This window comes from Schistocerca gregaria, chromosome 2 (genome assembly GCF_023897955.1).
Source record: "Schistocerca gregaria isolate iqSchGreg1 chromosome 2, iqSchGreg1.2, whole genome shotgun sequence".
Classification (NCBI taxonomy): Eukaryota; Metazoa; Arthropoda; class Insecta; order Orthoptera; family Acrididae; genus Schistocerca; species Schistocerca gregaria.
Window position 1 is genome coordinate 630,885,605 of NC_064921.1, and position 15,266 is coordinate 630,900,870.

General features: G+C 38.3%; 1 protein-coding gene across 1 annotated transcript in view; it reads right to left on the reverse strand.

The window, feature by feature from the left end:
- Window positions 1-1,077: 1,077 nt before the first annotated feature.
- Window positions 1,078-15,266, reverse strand: part of LOC126334648 (ATP-binding cassette sub-family C member 4-like) — a 225,429-nt gene continuing 211,240 nt past the window's right edge. Inside the window, exons 25-26 of the mRNA XM_049997093.1 lie at window positions 1,616-1,726; window positions 1,078-1,531 (exon numbers count right to left, since the gene is read on the reverse strand). Coding sequence (XP_049853050.1) covers window positions 1,490-1,531; window positions 1,616-1,726 — 153 coding nt within the window. The 3' untranslated portion in view covers window positions 1,078-1,489. The remainder of the gene's footprint in view (window positions 1,532-1,615; window positions 1,727-15,266) is intronic.

Below are 15,266 nucleotides of genomic sequence, written 5' to 3' on the forward strand. Positions count from 1 at the left end.
GAGCTGCCCTTTAGACAGCACTTTCTCTTGCAGAGCCTCCCCTGTACAACCCATTTCCAGCGCAGAGCTGCTTCTGTAGGCTGTGTTTCCTACTGTGGAGATGCCCAATAGACTGTGGTTTCTGGCGTGGAGCTGCCCCTGTAAACCATTTTTTCTGTTGTGGAGCCATTCCTGTCTACTGTGGTTTCTGACGTGCGAACAACTGATCACTACAATTGCGTGTTAGTGATCTGATAATCACATCGACAGAAGAGCTTGGAATTATTCATTTAACGAAACAGAATATTTTAAATACCAAAATCTCATGTCGCTGCTCAATAGTGGTTAATTTATCAATATTTGTCATAGTTATTGAGGTGTTCCGAATTTATGTATCAGTTCCAAGGATCTACATCGGGTGCGCTTTAGGTCGTTTATTAATGTATAAGATATGTGTGCAACAGATAGACGTCGGTACTAAAGCTGGATGCATAAGCAGATTTGAAAGAGTGGTGAAATGCTACACAGTGCTGTTCCCAGTGTTGCGGATTCAGACTTTCATACATCCACTGCTTTGCATGTCTGCATTATAAATATTCTATGTTGTCAGATTTATGTAAGTTTTATTCACAAAATAAGATCTAGTAACTGTTACTGGTATTAAGATGTCTTTTATTGGTACCATTTGGATACAATCAGTTCAGCTCACAGCTAGGTAATGGTACAGAAATTGAGAGGCATTGTAACGTATTGACCAGTGATTTTTTTGGACGGCTATCGGTTTACTACAATTCGTTTTCTGTTTGTAGTATGATTAAGCAGAATCTAAATGGGAGTGAAATGATATTGGGCCATTGTAAAGGACATAAAAAATTGTTTCTCATCCAGATGAACTTGCAGCTTGACAGTAAATAAATGAGGCAATGATTCACATTACGGGCATTTTGTTGTTTCTTCTTTTTCTTTTGCTTTGTGATGGAAGATGTTAATTGTTTGACATGAAGACTTGTTATATGTAACCGCTGTCATTGGTCCAGAATGAGTTTTGTGATTATTTCTTGCTCTCCTAATGCCTTTAAAAAATTAATTACAGATGGTATGTTCAAGTGCATTTTTATACGCAGTTCACTGAAAGCTACATATATTCTGAATCTACGAATCATAAGGTAAGTAATTTACTCGAATACAACATTTGATGCCTTACACTGAGATGTCATCGGATACCATCTAGATAGCCATCACCACATGTGTGAAAGCAAGCTTTGGGAATGTTAACACTCAGACCTAGTTTTGATCTAGTTTTAAATAGTCATTACACATTTGCTGGGAAACATAAGAGAATTAACAAAACAACAGTCCATGGAAAATACTTCTCATCCGAGATCGTTGGAAATAATTGTTCGTTTAGCGAAACGTGGAAATAGTACATTCCACAGGCAGTTCTTGCAGGTAACACTTTGTACAAACAAAATGTGAGGCAGTGGACGAAGATTCATAAATTTCATGTCCGTCAATCTGATTCTTCTTCCAAACCTTGTAGCTGAGTATAGCTCTGAAAAAATTAAACATATGTTGTGGTATCGCTTTCACACTTAAGATGAAGACAAACTGGAGTCGTGACACAGAAGAGTCTCACCTGTCTGGCGACGCAGCGCAGCTGTTCTGCCATTGCTGAGCCCGTTTCCTCTACAAGCTTCGACAGAAAACCAGTTGGATTTTTTAGTAGAGTGTATGGATGATCATATTCCTGAAAATGTGATAAATACCATTTAGTGCAACTGCTACTTGTAATTGAAATAATGCATGAAACATTTTCAATTGAATCCTAAACAGCAACAAATTGCAGAAAGGTGGCTTTTTCTTTCGTAACTTGTGGTGTAGTTCCATTTGATACTGCCACTTAGCGGTAACACCTATTCATTTGTAAACACTGACGAAAAAAGAAATCACAACACCGTGAAATTAACATAAGTTGGTAGGTGTGGGTCTACATCTGAAAGATGATGTCTCTGCAGATTTTGCGCCAGTCGCGCAAGGGGATGCAATCCAGGTTTACTGTAAATAAAAGCCCTAACGATCATGAGCGTTAATTACGGTTGAGATTGTACATGGTTAGGTGGTGGTAGTCAAGAATGCTTTTAAGACGACAAAGACTCCATTATGAACACCTCACTTAGTTTGAGCGAGGTTGTGTAATAGGGCTATGAGGAGCTGGACGTTCTTTCTACGGTATTGCAGAAAGTCTTGGCAGGAATGCAGCCACTCTACAAGATTGCTGGCAGCGGTGTTCACGAGAACGTACGGTCAAAAGAAGACCGAATCCTGAGAGACAACGTGGCACTGCTGTAAATCTGTACAGCAATTTGGTGATACAACCTATTGCGCTGCCATTCATGAACACAATTCCACGGAGTGTTTTCCAACAAGATAACGCTAGGCCACATACCGCTGTTGTATCCTTACATGTTCTACAGAGTATCGACACGTTCCCTTGGCGAGCTCTATCACCAGCTTTCTCCAGTGGAGCGCATATGGGACATCGTCGGACGACAATTCCACACAACCAGCATTAACTGTCCCTGTATTGACTGGTCAAGTGCTACAAGCATGGAGCTCATCCCAAACAGCGACGTTCGGCGCCTGTACAACACAATGCATGCACGTTTTCGTGTTTCCATTCGACATTCTGGTGGTTACATCGGTTATTAATGTACTACTTTTTCACATTTGCAATGGCATATCTCGCACTTACACTAACCTATGATCTTCCAATGTTAATCACAAAAATATGTCACCCTGACTACGCATTCCGGAAATTTCATTAGTTTACATTAAATTTTTTTTTGTATTGCGGTTTCTTTCTGTCAATGTATATGCTGATTTACCATACTATCAACTTGCTATGTGCAATACACATACTACCCCCACTCCAGCTGCTCTCGTTGTCTGTCAAGGAGACTTACTAATATCTCTTTCAGATCTACTTCCACGATGCAAACAAATATGTAATACACCTTTTAGAATGCGTTAATTTACTTCCTTCAAAGGACAAACATAACCGGTATCAACCCCAACGGATGATGTTATCAGCGCACAAATACCTAGGAATAGACTTTTACACATTTTCAAAAGTTGTAGGCTAAATTACAGTACTTCATGAACAAAGTATACGTTAACAGAAACACAAGAACAGTGAGCGCAAGCGCTGTAAGTGGACGGCAACAAACATAAAGAGGCGAAGGAATTTACACATCTGTGAAGCAGAGCTGACCATCCTGGCTTTCGGTCCCGGGCACGAGTTGCTGTGGCGTAGGAGGCGGCGGCGGGCATAGGGTGCGGAGAGCCCGCGGGCGCCTGCTGCGCTCGTAAGACGCGTAGACGTCAATGTGCCTTTTGTCGCGGTGCTACAGTGGTGACGAAGGGGCATCATATATTAATGCTACAGACGGGATTTACTTTCTAGTACACAGACCCGAAATAACCTGGGCGTACTTCCAGCTAGGGTTATTTAAAGGTACGAATTCCTTAGTTTTGAGACATTTATGTTAAATGAACGAGATGCACTAAACACTGATATCGGTTTTTTGAAGTTTCCCCTGTTTACTTTTACAACTATTTACAAAAAAATAATCTTCAAATGTATGAATTCTTAAGGGACCAATGTGCTTATGTCATCGGTCCCTAGACTTACACACTACTTGAACTAACTTATGCTAAGAACAACACACACACATGCCCGAGGGAGGACTCGAACCTGCGGCGGGTGGGGCCGCGCAGTCCGTGCATGACGCCTCAAACCGCTCGGCCACTCCGCGCGGCACTATTGCAAATAAGAGCGCGTTAGCTTTATTTACATACCTCTTTGACACTGAAGCGCCAGACAACCGGGTATAGGCATGCGTATTGAAATAGAGGCAAATCTAAACAGGCAGAATACGGCGCTACGGTCGGTGCAATTGTTATATCGGCTGCTGTTGCTACAATGACAGGTTATCAAGATTTAAGTGAGTTTGAACGTGGTGTTATAGTCGGCGCACGAGCGTTGGGACACAGCATCTCCGAGGTAGCGATGAAATGGGGATTTTCGCTTACGATCATTTCACGAGTGTACTGTGAATATCAGGAATCTGGCAAAACATCAAATCTGCGACCTCACCGCGGTCGGAAAAAGATCCTGCAAGAACAGACCAACGATGACTGAAATGAATCGTTCAACGTGACAGAAATGCAACACTTCCGCAAATTGCGCCAGATTTCAATGTTGGGCCATTAACAAGTGTCAGCGTGCAAACAATTCAGCGAATCACCATTGGTATGTGCTTTCGGAGCCGAAGGCCCACTCGTATACCCTTGACGACTGCATGACCCATAACTTTACACATCGCCTGGGCACTTCAACACCGACCTGGTCTGTTGATGGCTGGAAACATGTTGTCTGGTCGGACGAGTCTTGTTTGAAATTGTATAGATCGGATGGACATGCACGGGTATGGAGACAACTTCATGAATCCATGGACCCTGCATGTTAACACGGGACTGTTCAAGCTGGTTTAGGTTCTGTAATGGTGTGGGTCATGTGCAGTTGGAGTGATATTGGACCCCTGATACGTCTAGATACGACTCTGACAGGTGAGATGTACGTAAGCACACTGTCTGATCAACTGCATTCATTCATGTCCACCGTGCATTTGGACCGTCTTGGACAGTTCCATCAGGACAATGCGATACCCTACACGTCCAGAATTCAGAAGAGCTGTGCATAAGAGGTCTCCACCTCCTCGTACTCTTACGGATTCATGGTATCAAATCGCTCCAGCACTACTTCAGACATTAGTCGAGTCCATGCCACGTCGTGTTGCGGCACTTCTGCGTGCTCGTGGGGGCCCTATACTATATTAAGCAGGTGTACCAGTTTCTTTGGCTCTTCAGTGTAGTATCTGAACAGTGGTTGATTAAAACTTTAAAAACTTATCCATTTCTTTTGCTAGTCGTCTAATTTAAAACTTCTTGGTTGCTCGTAAGGTAACGAACCCAGTCACGGATGAAAGTTCAGGAATATTACCACGTGTCACAGTTACAAAAAATTAAAACAGAACATAAGTTTTGCGAATGGCATTAGATAAGGCGTTCCCTCGATTTCATCAAATAGTTTGAATGCTGTTTCTTAATTACTTAAGAAACTATCATTCAGTTTGCAACAACTGTAGGAATAATTATCACCATATTTTCAGCTTTACTTTTTTTGCCCTCTAGTGTAAAAAATTATCTTCATTATTTTCAGGACTTAGGAGAAAAAGATATGAGCTGTAAGTAGTATAACAATGGGGATTCCAGCTTGTTCCTCTCTCTGGTATTACACGTACCCACACAGGCCACAATTGTCTCTTTCATCCAATATGTGGAATTAGAAATAACAGTAACAAACATTTGTTCTGCTGAATAGAGCAGCAATATATCATAGTTTAAACTTCTGCCGTTAGTCGACGATGTTGTCATGGCACTGTAGTTGCTATTGGTGGCGAGAAATTTAAACTCTTAGATCGCGGCAGCTTTCTCCCCTTATCTATCATGTCACTAGCAGTGCTCATCGTATCTATCACGTAAAATGACGCATGCCCCCTCCAACGCCCCCCTCCGTCTCACAGCCAATATCATTAAAATGAAACAGCATAGTACTCAAGCGCACATTAAAATGAAAACACGATGTAACCCCAGAGCAGCCATCTTGTTTAAGGTCCAAAGAATCTGATTTGTATGATGTTTATTACATCATATTCAAAAGTATTTACTCAGAAAATTATAAAAAGGATTTATTTTGCAGTATTTCCAAATCTGAAATACGTCAGCAACATGTAAACAAACAAGCGCGCGCGTACACACACACACACACACACACACACACACACACACACACAAACACATACACCAGTTATAACTGAAGCCTAAGACGTGATTCTGATTTCTCACATTAATTGCCATCAATGCTATTTTCGGGGTTAGTCATATGTTGTTAAAAATGACATGCTAAACAGGCAGATAAACTTGATGCCTACACCTGATTTGCGTTTTGTACTATAACTAACCTGACTGAGATCATAACTGCTGAAAACACATATTGGATAAAATACTGTGATAAACAGACAGCAAGACAAAGAAATGGGCAGTCTGGATGACTGCAAGCTAGGCAGTTAGTTTGTTAGTTTAATATTCCATGGATCATTTCCATAATAAATCCCATTATTGTGGATTTAGTCATTTTATATTAACGTCACAAGTTATTTTGTAAATATAGTACAATATCTTCAAGCTGACTACTTTTCCCTTTCCTTAACAAATGTGAAGGGATCTGCAGTTGTATTCTGTATTTGACTTTGTCCAGAATTAAACTCACTCCCTAATTGATGCTGACATTTTCCTTTTTCGCTCTATCTAATAACAGAAATTCGCTGTTCTAGTGAAAGAAAAATAAGTTTTATTTTATTTTAAGGAACTATGACTGTTTACTACACAGGAAAAACCAGAAGTATGTGCTATTAGAAGTACAAATAACAATGAAATTTTAGATACTGTTGTGACACATTCTTAACGAGAAATCTTACAGTAATACAGTATTGTAATTCTATCTTCTACGGTTGTTTGTGGCCATCTTAAAGGGTGGGGATAGTTAGTTAAAAAGTAGTCGGTGGCTTGGAAAGGGGTGATCAACTCAAAGGGGAAAAAGATGCGTTGGTCTTATGGAAATTTACGTCCGTTCATTATAAATATGGTGGTTTAGGAAGGAGGTTGGCTTAAATGGGTGTTCTCCTCGGGAGGTTTCATTGCATGGCCAAATATTTTTTTTAATATAAAAGTGTAGTGATATCAGTTAATAATTGCTATCACACCCTTTTATACATTACAACAATATATACTCTTCTACAGAATAGAAGGAGTTGTCAAGAAGAAATTCTTCAGTTTGTTTCAGATTTAATTTTGCTGTTTGTCAGACATTTTACGTAACTGGGTAAGAGATTAAAATTTTGATTGCAGCGTTGTTCAGCACTGTTTTGTGCTAAAGACAACGTTAACGCACAATAATGAATGTCATTTTCCTCCTGGTATTGTAATTAGACATATCATTCTTCCTTTCGACCTGCAGCGAATTATTCGTAACAAACTTCAGAAGAGAATAAATATAGTGTGAAGCAGTAAACAAAAACCGGACTTCTTAAACAGCTGTCTACAAGATGACTGCCGGTGAGCAACACATTTATTTTCAAGCCAATATACGATGAAAACTTTCATTCTTAAACATGAGTTACCCCAAAACATTATTCCACACGAAGTTGCAAAATGAAAACAAAATATGTCCACATAGTGACTTGTCTCTCCTTGAGATCTGCAGTGATTCCAAGTGCAAATGTCGCTGAAGTAAGTTGTTTCAGGAGTTCCAAAATGTGCATATCTAAGATTAAACTCTTATCACCATGGCAGTTAAGAATTTTGAAGGTTATACCCTGGTTATTACTTCCTCACCACCTGTCCCTTTTATTATTTGTGTAGTATCTCTAGATGTGCAGAACTGAATATATTGTGCCTCTTCAAAATGAGAGTAACACATTTCACAGAAAAACAATCAGTGTCACATTGTTTAACATTTCTTCTATCTGCGTATGTATGCTTGGTTTGATTGCAGTTATTGTAATATTCACAAGAAGAGACTATTCTGCTTGTTGTACAACAGACAGAAGGTTGTTTGCACGTATGAGCAACAATAAGGAAAGCCAAATGTGATTTCTCCTCAATTAGAGGGATCACACCTGATAACACTGGTAGAGCTACTAAGTACAACTTCCTGCTGATATCTTTTGGTTAGGTCTGAAATTGTACATTCATTGGCTGTATTCCATTAGCTGACTTTACCATAAATCTCATAAAACCTCAGTTCATCTAGGGCAATATTGTGATTCACACACTCAAATGCCTTATATCAGTAATGGAAAAAATCCAACCTCTTCTATTTTGTTATTGAACCGTTCAAGAACTTTGTGAGTGAATGTGTAACCAACATTTTCAGTACAGAAACTCTTACGAAATTCGCAGTGTTATTTACTGATAATATTACTGTTACTCATTTGGAATACTGTTAAAAACTGTATCACCTAAAAAGTTCTGGAGATGGATGTCAGTAATGTAATAGTTTGGTAGTTATTGACATGTAGCCTGTCACCTTTCATATAGAGAAGTTTAAAAACGGCATATTTCAATCTCTCTGGAAAAATGCCTTCAGTTAGTGATGCATTCAGATAAGACCAGCTTATTGCATTGGAATAAATCTTTACTTCTCTGCTGGAGATGAGCTTTCAGTTTTTGAGAGAATATACAATTTTCTAATTTCAGAAGGAGAAATAGGCATATATTGATGTGGCTGAATTGTATGAGAGTTGCTTTTTGAACATACTGCTGCGATTGTTTTCTTGAACTGTTCGTGCATATAACCTCCAATATGTTTAAGAACGATTATTAAACATATCTTCTGTATGTGACACATCATTCATAGGCCTCATGAGTAAATCTTACTACATACCATTTATCCTTCACTCTGTTGATGCAATTAATGATCAATGAATAATGGGCACTTTCCTTGTTTTTTAATAACTTTTCTTAACAATTTTGAGTGGATTTTGTAGTGTGCCACTACTGTACGATCTTTAACCACAGACAGATAAAGATCCTGCCGTCCACCTCCACGCGCAGGGATTCCTGTGTTAAATAATCAATCGAAATACGATAACTAAAGGCCTGGTTAACAGAGAGCAGAGATATGATATTTCAAATTAGCAAAGGATGAGAACCAGCACTGGAAACTCTAAGACATCGTCTGCCATAGATACATTTTGATTAGATTTTGGTATTATTTAGCATTTTATTAATGAATTATAATACATAAACGTTTTAGAGGACTTTGGCACCTTATTTCCAATCACCAAACATCACAGAATTCCTAAAAAGGTTGTTTGCTACATAACCTTTAATATGTCTAGTTTATATTTAACTAATAAAGCAATAGTAGGCTGTTAAAATTGATGTATACAATATTTTGTGAGCAGTTTGATTTATTACCGTCATCCTCCCTCAAATTGGTACTTGCTAACGTAAATCATAACTCAAAAACTTTTAGAAACGCTAGGAGAAGTCTGTTTGTTCTATGAACACCCAGTAACACATTCTCAGATTGAAAGGACTAGACTCTTTACGAATTTTAGACGTGGTGTTGCCTTTGTACCTCCTGACAAGCATCATATAACATGTAGATGTGGAAATATTTAATCTGAGGATGCCTACACCATGTGCAGGCAGAAATGGTATTGATTACATTCACAGAGCAGCCAAATTAATCAGATTTTAATACTTTTCAGTGACGATCAGAATAATTAATGACTCCAGAAAGAACGTTTACAAAGCCAGTTTACAAGGCATGACCTGGAATGAAATTTATAGTGAACCAAATACTGACATAAAATTTAATCTATTCCATAATGAATTCAGATTATTATTTGAAAATCTCAGTGTGCGGAGGTGGATGGCAGGATCTTTGTCTGTCTGTGGTTCATGCTTTATGCGGTGTCAAGAATCTAAAGGAGATAGGAAGTCAGTGTCTCTAAACTTTGCAATCAAAATAAAATTGTTTATCATTCTAAGTAACTATTTCGTAAACATAAGATATTTCTCGCTAACATAATTCTGAATGATTTTTATGTTCACTGAATATATCTTCAACAGCGCAATAGGTGTGGCCAACGTGTGTTTTCCCACACTTACATAGGAAGTTATATATTCCTGATCTTCTTAAATTTAGGTTGTCTTTAACGGGACCCGACATCATTTGTGCACATGCTGGGGGGTGGAAGACACACCTTACTTTATGTTTCGTTAATAACCTGCCGATTTTAAAGGGCACATCACAAACATAAGGTAATTTATGATGAACTTCCTCCTTTAAGCCAGAACATTGCTAAGTTACCAGTTGAATCTAGACTGGGTAACATGATGATACTGGAGAAATATTTCAACAACTCTGCCTTCCCAGAGACTTTTGTTACTATTATGTAAATTACCATTCGACATATCAATAAACTCAAATGCTGGTAGTAGGTATTCTGATCATATTACTATGCTAAATGAATTCCAAGCATGGGAAGATATACAGATGAATGGTGAGCTATCAGACACTGCTTATGCGATCATAATATATTGCCAATGTCAACGTCATTGGAATAACATTTTTTACTTTGATCAAACTGGACAAGTACACTTTAAGCTACAAGTAAGATCAGCATGTGTATTATGCAATGTTATAGGACTACTTTTTATTTATGTTAAAGAAATGAGTAGTACGAAGTTCAAACTATGGTCAATGACTAACCTATAATTTACTTCGTCAGTTTCTATATGTGAGCCATGTGTGTTTCTGTGAGTAATATAGACAATTCATCTGAAAGTACATTGTTCCTGCACATTGTGGTATAACGATCAAAATTGGGCTCTTAACAAGTGCTACTTAAGCTATAACTTTATATCCTTTATTAGGAGTGCCAATATACAAGCCATACATATTTCTTTTTGATCTTATAATTTATGTGTATTTTGTGTGTAGTGCCATGAATGTTCTGTATTTCAAATATCTCACATTTTGAGAAATTACATAGTTTTATTTTGTTGCAAAATTTGGAAGTTCTTTCATGATACATGATGTTCCACATATTTTAATAATACCAAGAAACTGAAAACTATGTTGAAACAAGACAGAGATCTGTAACTACTTTTTTTAAACCATCAGTCATGTGACTGATTTGAAGTGGGTACCAGGAATTCCTATCCTGCGCCAACCTCATCATATCTGAGTAGCACTTGCATCCCACATCCTCAAATGCTGGATGTATTCCAGTCTCTGCCTTCCTATAATTATACTTGTTTGTTATGATAAACATCTGCATATGTAGGTTACATCCCCATCCATTGGTGCCTACACTTTTCTAATGAACCAGCGCATGTATTGCAAGTCTCAACAGCAATACAGTTGTAAGCACCTGAAGATGATAAGCACCTTTCTCATTGAAACACTGGATTTTCCAATGCCGTGCCTGTAAACCACTGAAATATTCTTGATAAGCCTCAACTTGCTGGGTAATCACTTTTGCTTGTTGGAACAAGTCACAACTTGTCAGAATACATCTCAACTTGCTTCGTCAATTTTATGATTAGACTAGCTGACATCTGTGCGTGAGTACTGATGCACACCCCAATAGCTGTCACCCACATACAGAATACTATTTATGATCCAGTTGCAGACATACACTGTACATACACACCTCATATTCTGGTGATAGAATACTGTTTAATCTCCAGTGCCAAACACTTACTATTAGGTTTTGGTTCATACTATTTGAGTTCTCAGTGAATATTGGTTTGGATTTGTCATCACTCCCTTGCCTGTTTGGCATATTATTTTCTGTCGAGGTTTCAACTATAAATGGACATGGAGAAAGAAAAGGAAAAGAAGGTTATCAGGCACTAAGAAACTTAAATAAGTTAAGATTTGGAAGCTGTAATAAATGAGAAGACCGAAGTGCTATTAAACTGAACAAAGTTCTCAGAGCAATGCTGACATATAAAAATCTTTAAATATTTAGTCACAGTCATATATTTGCTTCCTGTATACTGGTGAAGAAAGTGAAGTTTGGCAAGTTAAGCAGATCTTAGAGAGTCAAAAGAATTGATTCCCTATCAGCTGAAGTCAGATAAAAGAATTTGTCCACAAACTAGCTGCAGTGTTTAAGCTGGCTAGTACATTTAAAGTTGGGAAACTTGGCAAGAAATAGTTAGTATAGTTCTTACAAAGATTTCGGATAATACCTAGAAACTGCATGTTGTGACAGGAAAGAAAAAGAAGGAGAAGAAGAAGGAGAAAGACAGAGCAAGACAAACGCAAAGACATTAAAATCGGAGACATCAAAATATTTACAAAAGTAGGAAGAGGAGATATTGCAGGGATAGAAGAAGAGGATAACTATGGGCAAGACGATAATGCTGGTGATGACCATGAAGCAAGTGATGATGCTAATGATGACAATGATTATGAGGAATACAAAGAAGGAGAATTAGGGGCAAGTTGACATTTATGATTGGAAGATGTTCTCCAAGGAATCAGCTGAGGATATCACTGGAATGGACTGGGAGAGTGATGAGTTTTTATACCTGCTTCAAAAACGGTAGGCAATAATTCACACGATTATGACATAATACCTATTGATGAAAACATCAAGAAGTATAGGCCTGTTTGAAGTTTTTAATAGTTGTGGAAAATAAACTGGAAGAATCAATTGCAGTATGGGAAAACTGTGTGTGAGAACATTCTGTCAGTTGGAAGAGAAACACATATATTTGCTTGACGTTAAATGAGGTGTTTATAAGCATAGCATCTCTAATTGCTTACCTATATGATGAAATTCGTCCATTGAATCAGAGCCTTGTTAAGCTGCTAATTGAATCTAGACAGTAGTGCAGTGTCTGCTTAGTGCTTGAAATATTATGTATTTTGAGAAATTGTACAGTTTTATTTTTGACCAAAAATTGAATTTCATTCACAGGCAGAAATCTGTATTTATACTTGTATATTATGATCAGCAACAGGCATGTGTTTTATACTCAAAATAACTTCATTTCAGTGGCAAAGATTGTATTTTTAATATATTGTCCTTACATCTTTCCTAATCCAGCAGTATCTTTCGTTGTGCTGTGACGAACGTAACATTGGGAAAGTTCTCCTTGTTTATTAATAAAATATGTCAAAACATCTTCTTCCTCCCTTCCCAAAATCATATTCTGTTAATTTATTTACTTTTCTTTTAGCTGTGTTGTGTGTGTGTGTGTGTCATTACATCGCATATATTGGTTAGATTCGGGTGTCATTTAGTAGTTGATTATATGAAATACAGTCTGCAAACATTTTAGAGAGCCATGACAACATAATTTCGATTGGTGAGTATTAAAGTAAAACTGAAACGTTCGGCTTACCACACATATATAGTCATGGAAATAGCTCTGGGGCGCTTAATAAGAGAGTTCACGAATATCTTTTAAGCACCAATTTTATATTTATCCTGTAACAAGTCTAGTTCAAATGCAAATCAAAAGCAGTATTACGCAGTTAATAACTTAAAATACATTTTTTAGTTCAGACTGTGATGCATTATCTTCATTGCCCCTCAAACTTGTTGTTCCCAATATGAAGCAGTACTGAAAAACTTACAAAAATGTCAGCTGACATCAACTTATTCTATGACTCATCAATATCGCATTCTCAGATCAATACCCTTTTTGCATTGATGTTGGAGATATCTTGGTAACACTTAACAAACATCATGGAGCAATTTACGTACGGAAATTTTTAAATTGAGGTTGCATATTTCCTTACATTCAGCGTAGGTCTTAAAATGCTATTAACAGCAGTCTTCTAGTAGCTGGCAGTAATTCGGGATATAGAGGGGAAACACCGTGAGCATGAAGAGACATATGCTGAAAAATGTCATCCAAGCGACGTCAACAAAAGCATCAAAAAGCGATAAAGAAACAATCAGTGAGAAATATGTTTGCGGGGAAATGAAGATAATGCATCACAGTCTGAACTAAAATATGTAGCTTAACTTATTAACAGCGTAATACTGCTTTGTCACTTGATGATGGTTTATTAGTCTTTCACAAGATTAAGCTAGCACTGGTGCCAAGTAGGGCACAATGAGTGCAGAACTTGATTCTCCAAGAAATGTCTCGACGTATAAAAAATAGAGCCAGGGAAGTGAGAGTTGAGATGTTGCCTAAATTAAAGGAAGCCATTGACCAGAACGACTGTTCTATGAAGTGCGATCTTGAGACTGACAAACGTCACAAAATACATAATCTTACTGGGACGTACAGTTTTGAGTATCCACTGAGGACGTTGTAAACTAAGAACCAATGTGCTACTCACAAAACGTTTCTAGATGTTACAAAGACAAGTGAAAATATTCTTACGGAATCACACGAAATGTGTCTGAAATAGGTGTACCTTCCCTGGAACTAAGCACAATAACATTTGTAACAGACGAAGGCCTGAATGTAAAAAAAGCTCTACAACAGCAATAAGTCTGTCACATACAGTGCACTGCGTGAATAAAGCATCAAGGCACACATTAGATGAAAATTTCCTTAGCGAAGAATTGTTTGGCATTTATAAATCCATCCAGACACACTGTAGGACTATATGTTTTATGAAACGCTCTGGTTTCATAGGAAGATTAGAAACAACATTACTATGTGTTGAAACTACACTGCGCAAAAGAATTAAAGAGTCATATCGTGACGCAGAAGTTAGAAATTTTACTCAAAGCGCCTACAGCTTTCGCTCTGTAATGGGGTGAATGCGTGTCGCCCTGCGACGCAACGTCTGGCTCAGTGGCCCCCAAAAAGCAAGGTGTCATTGACATATATGAAAAAAAGGCCAGAACTCGAAAGTTCATGTGAAGTGTAAGGCTGCTTAACGATGTAACATTCGAACGGAATTTCACCACATTTCTGACCAACGCCACTTTGGATGTGTCACACGGTGGGAAGGCCGTCACACGTCCTCTCACCAATATCTCACCCTTCCCTTTGACGCCTCTGCGATGAAGGTCTGAACGGCGATGCCCAGTACTGCATCACGCGATTTTCTTATGAGTGGCAGAGAAAAACATTTCAAAAACACCGTCACACCGAATCGACATGAAGACGCCTGACGAAACGACATAAAGGGCTTCAATGAAACCACCCCTCTCTTTTGGGCGTTCACAATCGGAAACAACAATCTGCAGTGCGATGTGCAGCACAATGACGTTCCTGACAGCCTGTGACTCCAGTGACACACACACACTGGACGATCGAACCCTTCACTATCGTGGCGCTGCAACCCCACTGAAGGTGACGTGACCAGTGTGATGTGTAGTGCGAGCTCAAGTTTTGCTCTGGTATGCAGGGAGGAGTCGCTAGGGACCGTCCAAAACTATTCGACGAAATCTAAATGTGATCTAGAGTAATACAGGGTGTTTACGCTTCTTCAGTCCTCCTGTTTCTGTATATTGTTGGTCTCATTTCAGTCACAAAATAAAGACACTGAAATTTTGCTATTGGAGAAAAACAAGCAGGAAATATACCTTCGTATCAACCTGACATAGTCAACTGCATATTTAAATTTGTTTAAAATAAGCCACTAATGGCCTGGGGGCTGAAAC